Source organism: Perissodus microlepis, chromosome 20, assembly GCF_051167445.1.
Source record: "Perissodus microlepis isolate ML-2025 ecotype Zambia chromosome 20, ASM5116744v1, whole genome shotgun sequence".
In the NCBI taxonomy this organism is placed as follows: Eukaryota; Metazoa; Chordata; class Actinopteri; order Cichliformes; family Cichlidae; genus Perissodus; species Perissodus microlepis.
Window position 1 is genome coordinate 22,335,582 of NC_140480.1, and position 20,985 is coordinate 22,356,566.

The following is a 20,985-nucleotide window of genomic DNA, read 5'->3' on the forward strand; positions in this document are numbered from 1 at the left end:
CTATTTAGTTTTATCGTGAGGTGTACTCATAGGCTTTTCGGGATTTCTGTTGCTATATATAAGTAAAAGAAGCACACATAATTTGTTAAACCTGCTCCAGCAAGTTCATAACAAGCCTTTCTGTAAAGATTCATATGTGTTGCCTAATCCAAAATTAAGCTTGATGACATTATCTCTGACTAAAAGCTCTCTCAGCCATAAAGGACATTTTTCAAGCCTTCTGTATAGAAAGGAAGCCAACAGTTATCACCTGACTTGTATTGGCTGACTGGTTTTGGACCAGTTAACTTGGAGCTTAGAGTCAGTTTGGCAACGTTGATGAACATGTTCTGATAAAGCCTCGGCTGACACACTCATGTAATTACTTAAGTTGTGTCAATAGAGAAACGACAATGTAATCAAAAGGCATTGCTTGAATTGGCCTGCTCAGATTGTGTACTGCTTGATGATGTTGAGAGCCGGATCCCTGCAGAGAAAGTTTCCATTGCATTCTGGCAGACAAGCTGTGCCCCACAGCCCTGAGCCCTCTGCCATCTGTTCCCGTAAAACTGACATTGCCAGAGAAGCAAAAACACAACATTTATTTGGCCAGTCAGCTTGTGGCTGTTAGGATGTGGAAGTAAGTTACCAATGATGGTTGGAAAAAACAAGCAGAATCTTGGATCTGAAGCTTTCCTCGTTCTGAAACCAGCACCTGTTTGTGGAGTGTCCTGGAAGACTCACCTTAGAGGACTGGATGTTCTCCAGAGAGAAAGAGAGGAGAACATGAGAACAGCAGGGCAGGCAGACACTGCAACGTCTGAGAGATGGTGAGAGTGTCAGGAAGAGGAAAGAATCAATTTTTTCCCTTTCACTGCTCAGAAAATGAACATGTCAGCAAGGGTCACATTTGGAAAAGGGCGCCTCACTTCCAAACAGCTCTTCTTCGCCTTCCCTCAGACAGATTCCCTGAGGAAAGGCAGCCGGTCTGCAGGAGGAAAGAGAAGGATGTTCTCCTTTTCTCTCAGATGTCGACTGGGTGTCATCAGAGGAAGGACAAAAGGTAAAATCTGAGATTTAATATTTAACAAGATACCCAAGACTTCTATGGAGTATCCAGAATTTATCTTGTAATCCCAACAAAATACTTTCACAAGTTTACCTCTGTATATAACCTTCAACACTCTTTAATTCATGTACATTATGCTGCAGGCCTGTCAAACATAAATGTGTGAGCATGCTTGAAACCTGTGAAACTGAACATTCGCTTGAAGAAAATCTTGGATGATGATTCTTAGAGGTGAACAGGAACGCAGGCGTGTGATGTGTGGGACACGCGTTTCCTCTGGCTCCTTTTCTTCACACTGATATGTGCTGGCTGACAAGTGATTTAGTCATTTCGCTCCTCACACTTTCACTTGCAGCTGAAGCTGATAACCATAAGATGGCAGTGTGGTCAGTTTGATCGATGTTGAGGTTAAGCTCCACGGCCTCCTGTCTGGAATATGTTCATGTGAAGTAAATGTAGGCACTTTCGTGAGGGTTTCTCTACGTAAATGGAGATGGATTAGCATTGAACAGCGAAACCAGTCACACACCAATGTCTGTTGAGATCACGAAATATTTTGCACCAGTTTCTTTTCTTTTTTTCAAATATTGAATATCACACATCTTTGTTTTTATGCCAAGGTCACAACAAAAAGAAATGGGCACTCTTATACTAATCAATACCTTGTCAGTAATGCTACAGCAATTATGTTGATTTATCGTCTAGAGCAAATGTAAAAGAGTCCATTTTTATAACATTGCCAGTCGGTTCCCAGAGGTTTTTATCAGTCCAACAGACTGCTCCATCTCCCAATTCTCTTTATTCTGGTGGAAATTAATTAGTCTCGCTCTGAAAGACTACACTCGCTCACACTGTAAATGGGGTATTAAGGACAAAAGTCTCAGAGGAAATCATCTACACCAAAGAGTATTGTGTCCACTGGAACAGCTGACTAATTAGGCTCCACGCAACAGCGGATAGAAACATGGAAATGTTTGTTTGTAATCACTTTACACATGTGGGCAAAAGGCCGCTTTGGAACAAAGGGTCTAATGTTTTTATGAGCTTCTGAATTTTATGTATTTTGGTTTTATCCCTTTTTTTAAAATCTGCCTCTAAAGTGATGACAAAAACGATCTGCACTGAACCAAAAACAGAGGCTGATGAGGTTTCGAGGAGCTGCCAGTGAGGCTGAAGGAGGGGTTTGTTTTGATAGTGGTTGCAGCGCGGGTCAGGAAGTGGCAGGTGCCGAGGCTTTTGTGCGTGACAAATGGCCAGACAGGTGCAGTGATGGGCCCTCCGTGTTTGGGTGGAGGGCCCCTGAAGGATTAGCAAAGGGTCCTTTAACCCCTCAGAGGGTGAAACATGAAATGTCAGGCCTCAGAGGAAACACATTTCACAGTTTCATTAAGCTGCTCAGATTTAACGTGTTCCTATTTTACTGCCGTTTGAATATATTTCACTTATTATCACGATTGCAGTTTGAATGTCGACTGTGCTTGACGACTGCATAATATTTAGAAGCAGCAACAACTGCAAGATGTACAGGCAGCTGTTCTTCACAGGAATTTAACATATGCTTCCTCCAATATGCTGCGTGTGCACGTGTGCGTGCATGAGAGAAAAAGAGAGAAGATAAGAGGACTGTGTAGACACAAGCTCTGTAAAACGGTTTTGTCTCCATGTGAGAAAAACGTGACACTGTCTGACAATGAATGTGCAGGTGGTGTTAATTGTTCCGAGAGTTGAGTGTGTGGGGTGTGTGCAGTTTTGTCGTGTCTAATCTGAGCGTGTGTACTCTATGTGTGTGCTGAGGATGTGTTTGACTTGGTGGGAAGTGGATAAAGAGTCTGTCTATGTGTGTGTGGGGGTTGGCAAAGGGGAGGGAGTGACTATCGTGTGTGCCTGCTTCACTGAACCCCTCTGGCAGAGAGGGAGACAGAGAGAGGGGAGAGCAAACGCTGTAGCTCTGTATGAGAGGGCTGTGTGTGAGCTCATGTGAGTGTATGAAGAGGGCATGATAAATCCTCTGGAAAAAAGACGAGCGATTAGTAAGAATAGCGCAAAAAAACGGGACCACAGCGAAATGGCAAGAAAAGGACACGAACCATTTCTCTCCCTGCTTTGGATTTTATAGAAGGAGCACAGCTTGGCAGATAGTAGTTTTAGATGTATGTGAGCATTGAGAATAATCATTTAGGAAGGTAGTGAGGATCAAGATTTGCCCTTTGGAGCTCCAGACCTTCCTGGATAGTGTCAAAATTTAAGGACATGCTGGAGTTGATGCACAGGAATGAAGGAAGAAAGATGTTTTTTCTAAGCAGCTGAGATCTGGTCTCTTGGGTCGCCTACTTTCACCACAGCTCTCTGCCCACTACTAAAGATCAGCAAGGTTACTTCCAGAGGGTGGCTCCGCTGATTTAACTCCAGCCATGCTTTGTGGTCTGAGGAGAGACACCAAGAACAGCATTGGTAAGAGGAACATATTCTGACATTCAGAGTCAAAGGGTACAGATTTTGTGCGGCCATAGAAGATTTAAGACAGCAGCAGGTCGCTTCTGAGAGGCGCCCACGTCCCTGCGGTCTTAAATCTGTTCAGCTTTAATGCAAATGAATTTGATGGTGGAATCATTACAGTGCGTCCAATACAGCAGTAATAGATTGCGAGAGATTTAAATGTCAGTGGACTCAGCCACCAGCTCTGCATATCATCCTGTCATGTGTAATTAGGGCAGATATAGCAGCATAAACTGGGTCTGGAAGGGCCCAGTTTATAAATAAAGTTTCACCTCTGAAAATAGCGATATGATTTCATTGTCAGTCAGTACCGCCCACATATTTAACCTACATTCTGGGATAGTAAAAAGTGTCCTTAATTGATTCTGAAGTTAATCAACTCCCTAAATATTTATGCAGGAAGAATCTTATTTGTAGTCACCAGGTCTTTCAGATGGAGGAGTAGTCATACCCTTAAAAAAAGAGTTTCCTCTAAAGAAACAGAACTGAGAGGATTCATAGTTGTAATCAACACCATCCCAATCTTAATTCTGGCTCTTGAGGTGGGTGATGGTTTTTCAAAGCTGAAGGAGGATGCCTGGAGGATGGCTTGATGGTACAGTAGCATTCAGTCACGTGCGGTGTGTTGGGTCTGTGTAACCCAGAGCCAGTGTTGCCTTTTGACAGCAATGACAGCTGTTGGACCGTCAGGGCCCCCAGGAGTCCGTGTGGTTACGAGGCTTTTGCCTTGCCTAACATGTTTGCGATGTGTCACTCACTTTGTGTGCTTTGTGCCTCAAAGCTACTGGACACAGGACTTGTGCAGGGACGTGAGGTAAATTAATGACAATGTTATGCTTGTGCATATTCTCCAAATCGCCATAACGTGCAAGACGGAGATTTGTCTAGTTAAGCTTTGACTCATGCGGATGTGTCCACGTGAAGGCTGAATTTTCTCCTCGTATCCCGCGGCTGCCTGAAGGTTTCAGGTCAGTAAAGGTATGACAAAGGATCTATGCCTCTCATCTGTCCGAAGGCTTCAGCTTCAGTTGGACAGATGTGGTGACTCGGTGTGGACAGAGATAAAGCGGTGGGTTTGATGCCCTTCAAGCACTTCAGTCTTTGCAAATCAGTGCAGATAACAAAAAAGACATGTCAGACTAAATGAAATGACATTCTTCATGTCAAACCAGTATATTGTCAGTAGATCATTGTCAAACTGATATAATCTGAAGCCTAAAAGCTTACTTACGTCTTTCATTTCTGACCTAGAGCAAATGAGAGGAGATCATACATGAATATTTGATTCTCATAGGCACCTGAGATACAGTACATATATGTAGTTCAACTTGATTTCTTTTTTGTCTATTATTATTCTCTGTCTCACTTGCATTTTGTAGATTGTCACGTTTCAGTGAGCCCTCTTGTGACTGTTTACATCTGGCACCATTAAAACGCATGCATAATGAGCTTTTAGCAGCAGGTGTCGTTTGCAGTGTGTTTATGGATTTAGCGAAAACCATGGCTTCATTAAATTTAATACTGAGGAAAATGTACATTTATGATGATTCCCCAGCAGAGTACCACGGCTTGCCTTCTCAATGATGTGTAGACAGATTTATGGATGTTTGTTCAGATGAATATTGTAATTATTGTGACGCTCTCACACAGTGTAAATCACCCTAAATCTAAAAACATGTATGGCACCTCAGTTACCTTCAAGAGTTCTGGGGCTGCGTGTTACCAAAACTATGTACCAATCAAAAATACTTAACTTCACTGTCCAGCGGTTTGAAAAGCTTGTGCAGTTAATGTGTTAGGACTGATTCTTACCAGTGTCTCCACTCTGCAGTACTAACGCAGTCATCATTCCAGACTCTTGCTTGTGAGTACTTCAGTTTGATGCACGTCATATGAAAAGCAGCAACATGCTCTCCTCCACTCATCTCATCCAAGTGTGGACCTGGCACAGCTATTTTTCAAGTTTGTAATGTGATGTTCAATCGTTGTGCTGGACAGCTGAAAAAGCTAATGCGCAATGAACAGGATTAGCGAAATGCCAAGTCAGTTTCCTCATCACTGCGACTGCTGACATGGATGCATGGCTGCTTTCAGGTTCAGATGGCTGGGCAGTTGCTCCACTAATCTGAGGACGGTCCAGTGCTGAGTCCCACTGTGGGTTAAGAATAAAAACTACCTTGCTCTGCAGAGCACATTCCCTAGCTTTATCTGACAGCTGCTATAAATGACATGAAATGATGATTTCCTCTCTATGCATGAACAGACCATTAACTGCATGCTGTTCTTTCAGGAAGCCTCCCATGCTGTAGTAGCTGCTTGTTGCAAATGTATCCTTGTGTTAAATTAAAGGTCTTTAAAGGTCTTTGCTGGAGACAGGGGCTAGCTATTTTAATTCCTTGACCCTTTAATATGACTGTTAGGGAAACAAAGTGGTGTGACCTTTCAAGGTCCTGAGTTTGAGGTGACCATTCTAGCTCAGATAGTCCTGACAGATGTATTTTTGGCTGTAGTGTTTCCCTGCAAAAGCTCCTCAATGACAGAGGGTGAAGTTCAAACCCCTTACTGTGGGCTGCTGTCACGATGTGCATTGGGGCAGTCGTTTTCATTTAGTCTTCTGCTGCAGCCTTTCCCTACATATCCTATCACCACACTGTCTCTTCAGATGAAGGACCATACTCAAAGGGAAGCAAAGAGTCCGGGGCAACTGACCAATCACATTCGTCTCGGAGGCGCAGCCTTTCAGGTACAATACACTCAAACCTGATGTTACATCATTTACTTTGTTTGTTGTCTGATTCATGCTACTATGCTCAATTCACTTGAGTCCCCAAGAAGAGGAAGCATCACTCCATGTTTGATTGAGACGCTTGTCTGTATGCACGTAGAGCCGTTTACGTCCTGCGGTTTGCTTGATGTTGCACTGTTTTGAATGCTTGGATAAGGTAAAATATTTGCTTGTGTTGCAAACCTGTCATTGATAGTAAAACCACACATTGCAGACTGATTTAAAAGCACAGCACAATGTGGAGCGCAAGACAGAATGAGTTCTCCGTTGACACATAAGCACATATCCATCAATTATTGTCAGGCCAGATAATTTCCAGCTTGTTCTTTATTATGAATTCGATGCATTTCTTTTCTCAATCCTTATGTAGAGTCGTTTGAATAAAACCAGTTTTATTCTCCACATCCTCCTTCTGAACTCTTCACAAAGATTAACTGAGACAGAGAGATCTGAAGGAACAAGGAGAAGACAGGAGGCTGAGAAAATAAAGTAGGAGGTCTTATGTCAGAGAGCATTTCTGTGAAAGATTCAGGGAAAGAGTCTTTCATTGCCCCTCAGACAGGGTGATTCTGTCAAGCAGAGGCTAATGCTGACTGCAGATCTGTGCCTGCGTCTGTATCTGTCAGCAGAAGAGTATCGAGGAGTGACCACCGTGGATCTGATGAAAAGGGAAGGCAGCAGCCTTGGCCTCACCATCTCCGGAGGGTCTGATAAGGATGGCAAGCCCAGAGTGTCAAACCTACGGCCAGGTGGGCTAGCTGCCAGGTGAGATCTCTGCTCCGTGCTGCATTTAAAACCTGGCAACCACACCAAGCTGCCCGGACTTGTTATTCTGCCCCCTGAAAACGTGCGCATGTTGCAAAGCTGCACCGTCTCACTAACTGCAGGGCTGTAGGCAATGTGTTAGATCAGCTTGACCCAGAGTGACACCCCAACAGGATCAATGGAGCTATGTCCAAGAGCAGATTTAAATTTTATCTCTATTTCTGATCAGTTCATGCTTGATTTGCTGTACTGTGGTGATAACTCAATATAAATGTTTTGTGAGCGTGCTTTTTGTGCTCAAAGATTGTTTAATTAAGATAAAGCTAATTTTCCCCAACATCAGCCATGTGATAAGAAAATTCATTGGAAAACTCACATTTCATGATGATTAAGCAGCACGTGACCACAGTGAAACACACACACACACACACACAGATTTGTGAGAATGACACAGCCCCTCTGAAAATGTCTTGGCCAAATATGCCATCACTCGTCAAATCCAAGGAGGTTTTAAACGCAGACACTGTGCTAATTCTTCCGAGCAGCTTGTTTTCCGTCAGCTGAGTTCATGCTTGTGTGGAAGTGCTAGTTAATTTACTTGGTGGAGAGACACACAGGCAGACAGGAGAGCGACAGGCAAAGACATAGTGTGACGAGACTGGACCAGGCGACAGGCCGTTCAGCTCTGCCGGTTGAGACATCTCTCTTACTGCTGTCAGTGCTGATTGTCAGTAGCCTAAAGGTGAGAAGGGCAAGCAGGGCAGAACATCTATTTAATTAATTAGCTCTCTGATGAGCCTCGTGTTGACTCAGAATGTCACATGTCAGACACCATGTACAATCATCTCTGTCAGTGTGTGAAGACGTGAGGCTTTCAGCCAACCTGCTCCAGCATCCACTCTCCTTTTTGCACAGGTGGCTCACTATGTTAGTCGGCTTACTGCTGATGCACGTCGGATCCAATTATCTTAACCGTTTCAACAAAAAGAGAAAACCAACTATGATTATTTCTGTGAAGTTTATTTCTCACTTTTATTTGTTTGTTTTTCACAAAGGGATGATGCACTGAAAGCCACTCAGAACCTTATTTCACCTCGCTGATTACAAATAGCTCAGGGTAATGACAGTGAGGGCTGTAGTGAGTTATAAATCCAAAGCAATGAGCTCCCCCCAAATTCTGATAATTCTCATTTTGAAGCTTTCACAGCTTTCTCTTACATTAAACACATTTGTACTTTTCACCTCACGTATTAAGTAATACAGTAATGCAGCCAAAAGCTGATATTGCACATTAGTGGTGCAAATTTGAACCTTTAGTAACAAACGTGGATTGACTCAGAACAGCTGCCTGCTTTGTCCACTTAGTAACTGAATGCTGATCCTAATCGTATGTCTGTGACTTTCCACAGGAGTGACCAGCTGAATGTAGGAGACTACATCAAGTCAGTGAACGGCATCAATCTGTCAAAGCTTCGTCACGATGAGATTATCAGCCTGCTGAAGAACATTGGGGAGCGAGTTGTGCTGGAAGTGGAGTATGAACTGCCTCCATTTGGTAGGTGGTGTGTCTGATTCACAGTTTTAGCAGATGGAAAGAGTTGTGTGAGATGACAGTATGAAAATGCTTATCATTAATGCAAATTCTTTTTATTTTCAAATGTGCAAAAATAGAGTATAGTTTCATACATAAGCTTCTTAGCATTTGCTTATGATAAGTAAACCAGTGTCATTTAACTGTCAGAGGGCACTGAGGGTATGGCAATTATAACTGCTTCATAGTCACAAACAAACATAATGATAAGAAAAGTTGTAGAGACATCAGCAGGAAGTGCTCTGCCAACACCCCATGTTCCCTCTCATCACTGCAAATATTGCTGCATTATTTGGTCTGCAGCCAAAAATCTAAAATGCAAAAACAGGAGAAAAATGTAGTTGCCTTTCAAAAGTATACTTTATCCTGTTTATTATTAGTAAAACAGAGTATTTAGGTCAACACGGTAGCCAAAAACATGAAGAAGGTTTAAATTGAAAGGCTAGTTTGACATCCTTTTATTGATAAATATAGTTTTTAAATTCCTGAAAGGAAGGAAATGAATGACAATTGGCAAAAGTAAAGGAGAAAAATCTCTGGACATCCAAATGATGCAGGTCATGATGAGGACACTGCACTGCCAGAGGGCTCAGCCCTCACTTCCACACTCATCTGCGCTGTGGCCTTTCTACATGTTTGGATCCAGACATCCTGACATCTTTTTAAAAGCAACCCACCAAATCAGCGCTTACTGAGAAATAAGTATTTCTGAACAGATGTTTAATGCTGATGCACGCGTGAAGCACAGCTGCTCTTAATGAATATTTCTGCTATATTAAAAGAACAGCCGTAACCTAAAACCTATCTGCCAAATCAGGCTCGGTTTGAACTTTCAGGATGAAAATCATCAAATCAATGCTTACTAGGTTTCTACGGGAAGCTGGCCTGGTCCTCGGGCAGTGCTCTGTTTGCAAACCAGAAGGTCAAACACATAAAGTTATTCACCTATTACCAAGTAATCAACTTTCTAAATTCAACATTTCAGATTATACTGGAATCAAACTTTTGACAAACCTTTTGTACTGCTAGTATTTATTTAATCATTTTTTCAATTCTGCTTTACTCTTAGTCCAGAACCCCTCAGGAGTCATAACCAAAAGCATCGAGGTGTGTTTACACAAGGAGGGCAACAGTTTTGGTTTTGTCATGAGAGGTAGGTGCCTAGAATGTTTTTCTCTGTTTTTCTCTGTTTTGCCAGTCCTTTAATACATATAGTTTTCCATTGATTTGTGTGCTCTGATTTTCTTTTCTTCCTTTCTGATTTGGGTCAGGAGGCTTCCATGAAGACTGGCGCAGATCTCGTCCTCTGGTGGTGACCAGCGTCAGGCCTGGAGGTCCGGCTGATAGGTAAGGATAAGGACACAGATATGGACAAAGATAGATGTCTACTGGAAACAGTGTTTATATATTTAGGCTATATGCATTACAAGTGTAGCCATTCATGTTTCTTGCCTGCATTTTATGTCTTGAGAATGCATGAGTGAGCTTTTCACATTACTCTACGAATGCATGAATGCATATATCTGTACTGTGTATGTAGACGTGTCTTTCCTAATAGATGTGTTTTAATAATTTACTATTAAAACATTTGCTGTTCAGGTGGAATTTGATTTTTAGGCCTTAGAATAATGCACCTAAAATAATTTTGAAACAATTTTGTATATGTGCGGCAGACTTTTTTGTTTCTTCCTCATTACCATATATTCAAGCCACTCTGTGAAACTGTGGCTTTGACACATACAGAGTATGTTATCTTCAAAGCAGAAAGGCCAGCGCTCATCCTGAGGCTAATGTAACATTGCACTTTTTTCCCACATGAAAACCGCGAGCACTAAACACTGGAGTGAACATAATTCACCGTCAAAGACTTAACGGTTGTTTATCTCATTTATCCTTCATCTCACCTGGGAGGAAACATTCATGTGGAACTGCATCTACTGTGACTGGTGCACGATTGCTTGTAAAAGCATCTTATGCTGGTTGTTTATGTTTTGTTTTTTGTTCTTTGTTTATCCATCTGTGCTTCTCCAGAGAGGGCACTATTAAGGCTGGAGACCGAGTATTGAGCATAGATGGGATGTCTCTGAGCCGGGAGAGGCACGCTGACGCTTTGACCATGTTAATGCAGAGCGGCCAGGAAGCTCTGTTCCTGATTGAGTATGACGTCTCTGTCATGGGTGAGCACACACAAACACACACACAAACAGACACACACACACACACAAACAGACACACACACACACAGGGAATATGTGGAGGCATATAGGGCAGCATTGCTCTGAGGGTAAATCATGTGGCCGTTTGGCTCTGTGGATCTGAGTGACTGTGTTGGAGATGGCCTGAGAGCACACTGGGAAAGGGGACACGATTGTTTCATGAAAATGTGTTTGTCTGTTCCTGAACAATGACTGCTAAAAAATAATTAAAAACATGTTGCTTTTTTGTACCATTTTCTTTCTAAATAAAAGTTGGAGCAAAAGGGAGATATTATATTGCATGTCCCCTAATCCTTGGTGATGCTATTTAAGGAGAAAAGATGGGAAATTTTCAAAGCAGTGTATTGATTATATTGATTGTACTGATAGTATCAGTCTGTCCCAGTTATGTCCCTCTGCTATCCAACAACCCCAGTACCCTTAATAATCTGTTCACCTGCCCAAATGATATCAAATGCTGGCTGGAAATCCAGTCCTGCTTGTTTCATCTTAAAATACCAGAATTAGATCATTCCCATCGCCTACTGATTTACACAAGCTTATGCATGCTTTTATTTTTCCCCACCTTGAGTGCTGTAGCCTACTGTAATGCTCTTTATGCCAACATAAGTGTGATTTCACTTCACTGACTCCAGCTGATTCTGATCTCTGCTGTCCAGATTTCAAATGCTACCAAGAAATCTGACCATATTGTTCCAGTTCGGGAACATTTACACTGACTGTTTATTCAATTCCTTATTTTTTATGTTACTGATGACTTGAAACTCTAAAGTACATCCCTTAACTCTAAAGTTAACCCTTATATGCCTGGGTGTTTATTTAGTGAATAGTGAATGGGACTCTGCTGGTTATTCTGAAGTTATTTAAGGTCTCTGCTACCAAACCAAGGTGACAGAGCCTTTGCCATTAGAACTTACTACCATTATTTCACTCTGGTATGACTTACTTTTCAATAATTTGAAGTAAACGTCATTTGCTGTTTTTATATGATGAAACCAGTCGGGGTCATTTTGACCCAAATATAAAATAATTGAAATAAGCTGCCCCTACCACTTCAACTGGCTCTTTTCAGTGCTGAGCAATGGCAGCTCTACTCTAAGCCCCGCCCAAATTATGAGCTCCCCGCCGTATTGGAGGAAGCTCATTTCTGCCACTTGTATCTGTGATCTCATTCTTTCAGTCAGGAACATAGACTTTAACCTCAACTTTCTCTTCACCACACCAGACACGCACAGAGTCCACTACACTACAGACACTGCCCTAATCCATCTATCAGGACTCCAAGATGCTTAAACACATCTGTTTGGGGAAGTTCCCAACCCAGAGGGGGCACTCCATCCATCCATTTTTTGGATGAGAAACACAATAATAATAATAATAATGGATTGCATTTATATAGCGCTTTTCGGGGCCCTCAAAGCGCTTTACAATTCTACTATTCATTCACACACTGGTGGAGGTGTAGCCACAGCTGCCCTGGGGCAGGCTGACAGAAGCGAGACTGCCATAGGCTGGCCCCTCTGGCCATCACCAGTAGGTGAAGTGTCTTGCCCAAGGACACAACGGCCGAGACTGTCCGAGCCGGGGCTCGAACCGGTAACCTTCCGGTTACCGGACGAACTGCCAACTCTTTGAGCCACGATCGCCCCGATATGGTTTATAGACACAGAGGTGCCAACACTTCATATCATCCCAGTGTGAGCTGGAGTTCATTGCTCAATAAAGCCAACAGAACTACATCATCTGGACAAAGCAGGCATGAGATAGTGAGACCACAGAAACATCCACCCCTTGAGTGCACCTGGAAATTCTGTCCATAAAGATTAAACTTATTGCTGCCACTATGAGCCAAGCTCTCACTATGGCTGCACAGAGTCTGAAAACCACAAAAAATAAGTAAAGATAAGCACACACTAAAGGCTGTTATAGCACAATGTTTCCCCCATAAAATATCAAACTATTAATCATTATTAGTTATTACTTTTTGTGTTTTGTGTGTTTTAAATAAGGTTAATAAGCACTTCTGTGATTTAGCGTTTTATTGAGTTGGAGTGTTCATAATGACAGCTTACATAAATAAGTTGAAGCAGCAGATATCAGGATATCCTGACTTTTGATATGACTTCAAATCCTGGATTCTACATTTCCCACAATGAACGTCTTTCACTCTTGGTCACATGCCACAGTTTGTAATGGGTTTTATTTGAATCACCTTTATTACACCAGGATTATTTTCTCAGACTTGCAAAAATGGAGCTTGTTCAAAGCCTGCGTACAGCCTGTGGTCGTGTTCATACGCTGACTTTAGTGTGTTCCCTCATGATATTGTGTCTTTAAGTGAGTTATAGTTGGACTATAATGCAATAAATGGTACATACCACCATTATTTTTAAAAGTTTGGAATTGCAGTTTTATTTTGTTAAGCTCAGTTTAAAACAATAATGGAGTTAAAAAGGAAAACAAACAACAACAAAAACCACCAAACATAAGTCAGCCTGAGGACACAAAAAGAATCCAGTACAACTGATATTCTACCAAACATCCTCTTTGTTGGGTAAAAAGTAGAAAGCTATATCTCTAAGTTCAGTAACCCACTGCATGACTACAAACCTAATTATAACCTCAATGTGATCATAGTGACTAATTCTCAAGAGTGCACACTCTGAACTGCTCTATGCAAAACAGGGCAGGTCACCAAGGACAGCTGACACATATTCACACATATCCTGTGTGTGGAATCTAAGGATTCAGACCTGCTGGCTCCAGATTCGACAGCCACAGGATTCACAATTACAAGAAAAATACATTTAGGAAACGAATAAAACACTAAGATCCAGAATACACTGGTTGTGCTTTTTAAAATTCATTAAAGTTCATTATTTGAAACATTGCTTAACTTTAATTATGAGCAATAAGTGTCACAACATTTGTCTTGCAAAGAAGATGTCATTCAAGATATTTAACTTCTTCTACATGACGGTATCGAAAATATGGGGTGTGTGTGGTTATCATCAAGACATGTGGAATATAACTTGCCAAACAATATTAATGTCTAAATGCTTTGTTAACTAACAATAATGTCAATGTAAATTTTATTAATATTATTACAAGTGACCTTTTATGAACTAGCAGAAGGACTTTAAAGGGAAGTCTCTGTTAAACTGGCATCCGAGGAAGTGACTTCAATACTGGAGTTATATGTTCAAATGCTGCATTTTGGACAAGCTGAAGTTGCCACACTGATGATTTGGATAATCCGGCAAATACAGCACTGCGGTAGTCTAACCTGCTTGATATGGATGCATTCACCAATTTCTCAGAGTCCTGGTGACCTTATTAATATGATTATAAAAACTGAGGGAAAAAATATATTATTTCCAGCTTTTATCCCGTTTATAAACCTCCACTTTTTAGAGGACAGCCAAAATCCTACTGACTGAATGACAACAACAAAGAAAATAATGTGTGTATTTATAAAATGAACAAGTGTGCCACAGCGACTAACATCTGTAAGACTAAAAAACTAAGCACAGTGAGTTCATCCATTACTGAGTCAGGTTTTTTGTATTCCTTTAGATGCATTCATTAACTTGGTTGATGTTTCTCATATCTGTCTATACGAATGGTTTCAGAGGCAGTGCAGCAAGCCTCAGGCCCTCTGCTGGTGGAGATAGTGAAAGGCCCCTCTGCCAGCCTGGGGATCAGCCTCGCCACGGCAGTCTACAGGAACAAACAAGTTATTATTATCGACAAGATAAAAGCAGCCAGTGTGGTGGAAAGGTGAAACTCACTTTTTAAACAAATGTTAGTACTGAACAGACAGCTTCCTGATAGAAAGCTTCCTCACACCATCCGCCTCTGTCTCACTTATTTCAGGTGTGGAGCGCTGCATGTAGGTGACATCCTCCTGTCCATAGACGGGACCAGCACAGAGCACTGCTCTCTGATGGAAGCAGCACAGCTACTCGCCAGCACTTCTGACATTGTCAAACTGGAGATTCTTCCAGCAAGCCAGAGCAGACTTCCCATCAGGCCGTATGACACAGGTACATCCTGCAGGTGGCACAAAAAAAGCAGAGGAAGGCTATTAAAGGTTATGGAGGAAAAGAGGACAGTAGTGACAGAGGAAGCTGTCTCAGATTAAAACAGGAGACAGGTTTTCTGTGTCAGGACTGCAACAGGTGATGGACAGTGTTTCTTTTTAATGTATAAGTGCATTAGTTGCTTAGATCTATATCAAACAAGGCCAAAAACTTAGAAGATATTGAATTTTACAAAGAGGAAAATATTGAATCTCGACATCTAAAACGGTAAAATCAGAATAAGCTTTTAAAGAAATTTCCAGCTGGCACACTTTAAGTTTCTGTGATCAAAAGGATTCATCACATGATTACTGTGGCTAAAGTCAGGCTTTTCTTAGACATGGTTTGCTCTTAGACTTCTAATGACTTTGATTAGAGCCCAGTCACTGAAACCCAGACAGGGAGATAAAGGTCAGCTTTAAGGTAATGTATGAAAATGAAACTTTCTAGGCCGGCAGACACAACTGTTAAGTACCAGGAAGACAGGCAACTGATAAAGAAGAGGCAAGAACCTGTTTGGCAAAAGATCGAAAATAATCTTAGCGGCTGGTAAAAAATCTGTGGTAAAAAGTGGACATGTAGCAACTGTGATGTTTCTAAATACTGTTTGAAGCCTTGAGTTTGGCATTTTGGCCATTGATAAAGTTGTTTTTTAATTTTTTGTTTTTACCTTGACTCTTTGGAAGTGAGCTAACGATAAAACTAGATAAACGTGTTATATACCAGGTTGTAAATGTGTGTATTTCTGCTGTAAAGCTGGGCTTTTTAAACATAAGAGTCTAAGGTAAGCAACAACTTTCAGGGTTGAAAAAAAGGAGCCAGACCAATGCCAAAACTACTCAAACAGCCACTGAGGCCTGGCTTAAAAAGCAGGCCATTCTCCGTAAGACTTAGTGGATGTGGATGAGTAGTGCATCAGTGCAATGCAATAAAAATGTTCAGTGCACATCAGTGCAAATGATTCACACAGAGAAATCTCAAATAAGCGACCTGTCGCTTAATCACCACAGCACTGTGTGGAAATCCAGTGGATCCAGGATGCAGTCCTCACCATATGAATTCTGCGTATTCCCGACAGCTCTAAAGAGCCTCACTGCTTCCCTGCTTACTTCCTCCATCCACTCTGAATTAGTCCGTGTGTTTGTGTGTGCATACGGCCACAATCCCTCTGGCTTTGGGTACACACTCTGCCTCTTTGCATACCAACAAGCCTCACACAAATACACACACACACACACACCCTTTCTCTGTCAGAGATCATGTTGTTGCCACGTTCTGCAGGCTTATTTCTGGGTCAGCAGCTGCAGGGACTCCTTAACATGTAGCCATTGGAAGAATCACAAAGCAACAAAAGGGAAATGAGCCACAGTTATTTCACTTCTTTCTCTTCTTTTGCTTGGTCTGGTCTGCAGTGCTTTTCTTATATATATATTTTTTGGATTCTTCTAATATGTTTTGAAAATATTTAATCATCTAAACAGAGGAAAGAATTTGGATATTTTACTTTAAAGATACCTATGTCACACTGAAATGATTGAATTAATGAAAATGATTATATATTATGCTTTATTCTACATATGAGATTATGTATGTATTCCATATTGTAATAAAGTGCAGAGTAAATGTAGCTTATCTTGCCACTACTAATGTTTATCACTACGGCGCAAATACATGTGACACGGATGAATACTGTTAAGGCTGAAATCCTTGAACTGTAATCAATACAGCATCTCAACTCAAATCACAGCAGGCTGTCGCTTCCCTATAAATTTACGGGCACATCTTATTAAATTTCAGTTCACTCATTTATCTGGTTTTGAAGGAGGCGTTGTGGTGTTACGATAGCACGCAGCTTTTTCACAGCTTCTTCCCCCTCCAGGATAAGACGTGATTATAAGATGCAATTTGTCTAATCTGCTCCGGGGATTTAAGAAGACTGATATGGCCACTAAGAAATTAGGCGTTAATGTTTCTTTCCACCAGTGTGGAATGAAAGAACCATCTCTTGGAGAGATTCCCCTAGGTGAGCTTAATATAAGCCAGAGCTTTTCAGCTCTTTTGATTGAGTCAGATAGAAAGTAGTTTCCTGAAAAAGGCCAGAGGTTTTCCTGCATGTATTGTTCAGCCAAATTCTCAGAGTATGGCAACATCTGAAGTGCAACTGTACTCATCCATGTTTCCAGCAAATCCTCCATCTATGAGAGCAAGTTGTCAGAGATTAGACGCCTCCAAACGAAGCAGTAAAGATTACTGTCACGTGTAGCATTTTTTGACACATTTAGCTGAGTTAATCTGTTTAAATAAAGTTAATTATTGAGGTGTGTGTCACACAGCCGGTCATCTGCTTCCCTTTGAATGCCTCATGAACACAGCTTGACTGACTACTCGGTGTTACACAGGCTCTGGCAGGAGGGATAAGATGACTTTCAGCATAAACAACAAGCTTAATTTCTTAACAGAAACACCAAAAAAAAGGAGAAAAGAATTACAGCAGACCACATAGACTGACAATCAGATGCAGAGACAGGCACTCTACATTTACACCAATCAAGCTTTCAGCTGCACTCAATCAAGGTCAAGCCACATGCTTCCACAGCTAGCGTCACTTCCTTGCCATGTCCAGCAGTAGTCCGATTTCTCTTTTTGCACCTTTGGGCTTTTTTGAAAATGAATGTAGAAGAATGATCTTCAACTTGAAATCATCCCTTTGGAAGCTTGCTACTAAGAGTAAGGATTTCATTTTAGATTGTAGATTGCTTCTCATAGAGCGGCGTATTTCAAACTGATTTTCAGATGCTCAACAAAATACATTAAACCACAGGATTTAATCTAGCGTGCCATGACAAACACATTAAATATCAATTACTCTGCTCTGAATGATCCTTCCAGGCTCTGTGTGGTATGGTATAAATTTAGACATGGGAATGAAAGTGTGATTTCATGGGCAGAATTTTTAAAAATGTGGAAAACAGAGACGCGCCGCTGCTTCATTCATTCTGTCGGTGTGTTTTCCTCCTTGCTGCTTGCAGTTAAAGTGCAGAAAAGCAACCATCATCACTGGGACCAAAGCGGCAACTACTGCCATCCCCCACATGCCAGCCACAGCAAGACGTGGAGCAGCCCAAGCCACCCACACAACCAGCAGGACCACTGCAAATGTAAGTTATCACTTGTGACAGCACTGCTGCTGGCAAGACACCACAGCAGGAGCCCTTTCTTCAGCATGATTGTTAAATCTTTTTTCCAAGAGGTTTACCCCAACGCTGGTTTCTTTCTTTTGTTGCATGTTCCAATGGTGCTGCTGTGGATGATGAATTTAGAGCTTACTGTACCAGCCTTTTGATACGTGTTTCCTTTCAGCTCTGGTGGGTGGTGGCTTCTCCCCTTCCTCCACAGCCACCTCAGGCTTCAGCAGCCAGGGTAGCAACACGCTACCCTGCCCCGTCCTTCCCATCACTCCCACCAGCCCTCGGAGCTCCACCGGCAAGAGGAGGAACAGAAAGAAGGACCACAAGAGCTCATGTATAGCAAACCACCTTCTTTTTCCTCTTTCCCCTCCAAATTAAAGGCTTGGTTCAGTTCAAGTATTTTCTTATTTAAAACTGTTTTAATCAGGTTGTGCAGCTTTTTTGGTTCCAGAAGCGCAAGATATACACCTTACCAATGAATTGGGTACAACTAAGCTAGTAATTTGTTGCAGGACTCTTAGATTACAGGGAGGGGGTTGTTGATTCAGCTCTATGGTCATTTGGGGGCAGCTGTTTGCTGTAAAGTGTCAAAATTAGTGTTTTGTTATTTGAGTGAACTGAGCTTTTAATATGCAAGCCACCTTTTTACTGTTTCACCCTGTTTGTGTGTGTGTGTGAACAGATTTGACTGATTGCTGACGTAAGCATGACTGACGTAAACTCTGATTAAGTGACTCATTCCCTTCCCATTCCCATGTCATCTCTGTGGGCGCACGTCTTTTCCCCTTAACCTCCTCCCTGTCTCCCACAATCCCTTTCTTGCACTATTTGTCTGCCTCTGATGTGTCCCCTCCCTCCCTCCTCCTCCCGCAGTATCTTTGGCATCGAGCTCTGTCGGCCCGGGGGGGCAGGTTTTTCATGTGGAAACGAGCGAGGTCATCCTGAGGGGGGATCCACTCACAGGTTTTGGGATCCAGCTGCAGGGAGGTGTCTTTGCCACAGAAACCCTATCCGCTCCCCCGGTCATCCGCTTTATTGAGCCCGACAGCCCAGCTGAGAGGTAACGCAATGAGACGCCTAACAAGTAAACACACATCATGTAGGCAGTCACCTTGAACTAGAGTGCCTTATTGTTAATTATTCACAATGACCTGCCATTTGTTGGGGGAAGAAAGCCTGATATCTAGATGACGAAGAAATCACCCCTAAATTCTCCTATTCAATTGGGAGGATGCGTTGAGATTTTATATACTTGCCATCACTGACAGGATCAACAACAACTATGTGAATAGTTGGCAAACACCAAAAGCTGAGGCACAGGTTTCCATGGTCAATCAGCTCCTGTACTTTTGCCCATATAGTGTAATTTATAAGACAGATATTTGAGTTTTCAGCATCTTCTTGGCAAGCTTTGAAGTTACCAACAAGGTCATGTTGGAAGTATTACATGTCAGATTAAGTTTGCACATTTTTGGTTGGTTTGTTGGTTTTTTTTGTGTGATGTTTTGGAGATATTGCTGCATACATTTTGCCCTTCCCTTGAATATAAAGGTAGTAACAGATAATTCCTGTGGTACTCTATCAGCAGCTCAGCAGCAATGTCTATTTCCAGAAGTCAAACCCACTCAGTGAAAAATCCCATAAATCTCCACTCAAAAAAAGAGGCGTGTGGCCGGCCAAGATTACAGCGCTGCTGGGGGTTCAACCATTAATATTTACATTACATTACAGCTGTGTCACTAAATAGCTGCCTATATAGTGGCCACTGTATATTCTACTTTATAGTGGAATGGCACCATAACGAAATGCCACACTACTAAGCATTTTTGTTTCTTAAAATAGGAAAAGCCACTTGGTGTAATAGGTTTTTAATATAAAAATGAGTGCATGCTCAACACTGATCTGCCCCATTTTAAATGCAGCAGCCGTGTCCAAAAGTGTGGGATGGTGCACAGCACGGCAAGTGCTGTCTAGTTCTATTATATGCAACAGAAGAGAAACATCACTACAGCTGATGGATAAAAGCTTTACAGACCAGGGGAGAAATGTGTAAATTGGATTTTGGTCTGAACATTCCCTTTTAATTATGAAATATCAGTACTCTGTGTTCTGTATTGACCAAGACTCTGTGTTGCAGTCTAATTAACACGCAGCTCAGATGTGGCCAACTTGTAGTAGGCCTATCTATTGTTGTTGTGGTGCAAGATTAATGATGGTGTCTGCTGGCGGTGCAGGGCTGCCTCCCCTGGGTGTTGTAACACGATTAGTCCAGCAGCAGTTGGACAGGAGTGACTCAAGTACAGCATCTGACTGTGATGCTGTTGTCTCAACCTCCCCACAAGGTTAATGAGCAGCGGTGGTTAGTGAATTAATATCAGCTGACAGGGCCTCTGCGTTTGAACTCACGATTTAAATGTGTTATTTTTTTTATTTTATTTTTATCCTTCATACATTTTTGCGTGCGGAGGTAGTTTTAAAGTTCACAAAAGGGCAGTTTTGTGAATGTGTTCATGTCGAGCCTCGGGCCTGCATTTCATGTTATGGATGGCATTTTAAACATTCACACTATTTGACATGTGGTGTTAAAGTACATGACACAGTGTGGCTTCCGATTGCTTTAGATTTTTGGTGTGTGTGGTGACGTGTTTGGGATTCATTGTTACCTCCACTCAGTGGAGACAACATGGTAAAAATGATACCCGATGAATATAAACTTGAATCAATATCTGTAATAATTTTATAAGACAATAAAACAAAGATTTTAACTTTTATTTATATTTTTTAAGCTGCTTTTTGAAAGAGACCACCAAGTCT

At 41.8% G+C, this 20,985-nt stretch overlaps 1 protein-coding gene across 5 annotated transcripts in view; it reads left to right on the forward strand.

Moving 5' to 3' along the window:
* Positions 1 to 544: 544 nt before the first annotated feature.
* LOC146364499 (glutamate receptor-interacting protein 2-like) overlaps positions 545 to 20,985 on the forward strand; it is a 31,708-nt gene continuing 11,267 nt past the window's right edge. Inside the window, exons 1-12 of one of the 5 annotated variants that reach the window (XM_084918194.1) lie at positions 545 to 1,042; positions 6,207 to 6,287; positions 6,956 to 7,094; positions 8,504 to 8,649; positions 9,755 to 9,838; positions 9,957 to 10,032; positions 10,717 to 10,862; positions 14,534 to 14,681; positions 14,778 to 14,947; positions 18,013 to 18,141; positions 18,344 to 18,505; positions 19,045 to 19,231. In XM_084918194.1, coding sequence (XP_084774320.1) covers positions 865 to 1,042; positions 6,207 to 6,287; positions 6,956 to 7,094; positions 8,504 to 8,649; positions 9,755 to 9,838; positions 9,957 to 10,032; positions 10,717 to 10,862; positions 14,534 to 14,681; positions 14,778 to 14,947; positions 18,013 to 18,141; positions 18,344 to 18,505; positions 19,045 to 19,231 — 1,646 coding nt within the window. In that variant the 5' untranslated portion in view covers positions 545 to 864. Of the gene's footprint in view, positions 1,043 to 1,088; positions 3,500 to 6,206; positions 6,288 to 6,955; positions 7,095 to 8,503; positions 8,650 to 9,754; positions 9,839 to 9,956; positions 10,033 to 10,716; positions 10,863 to 14,533; positions 14,682 to 14,777; positions 14,948 to 18,012; positions 18,142 to 18,343; positions 18,506 to 19,044; positions 19,232 to 20,985 lie in introns of those variants that run through there. The other 4 variants (XM_084918190.1, XM_084918191.1, XM_084918192.1 and 1 more) reach the window with 4 other exon arrangements.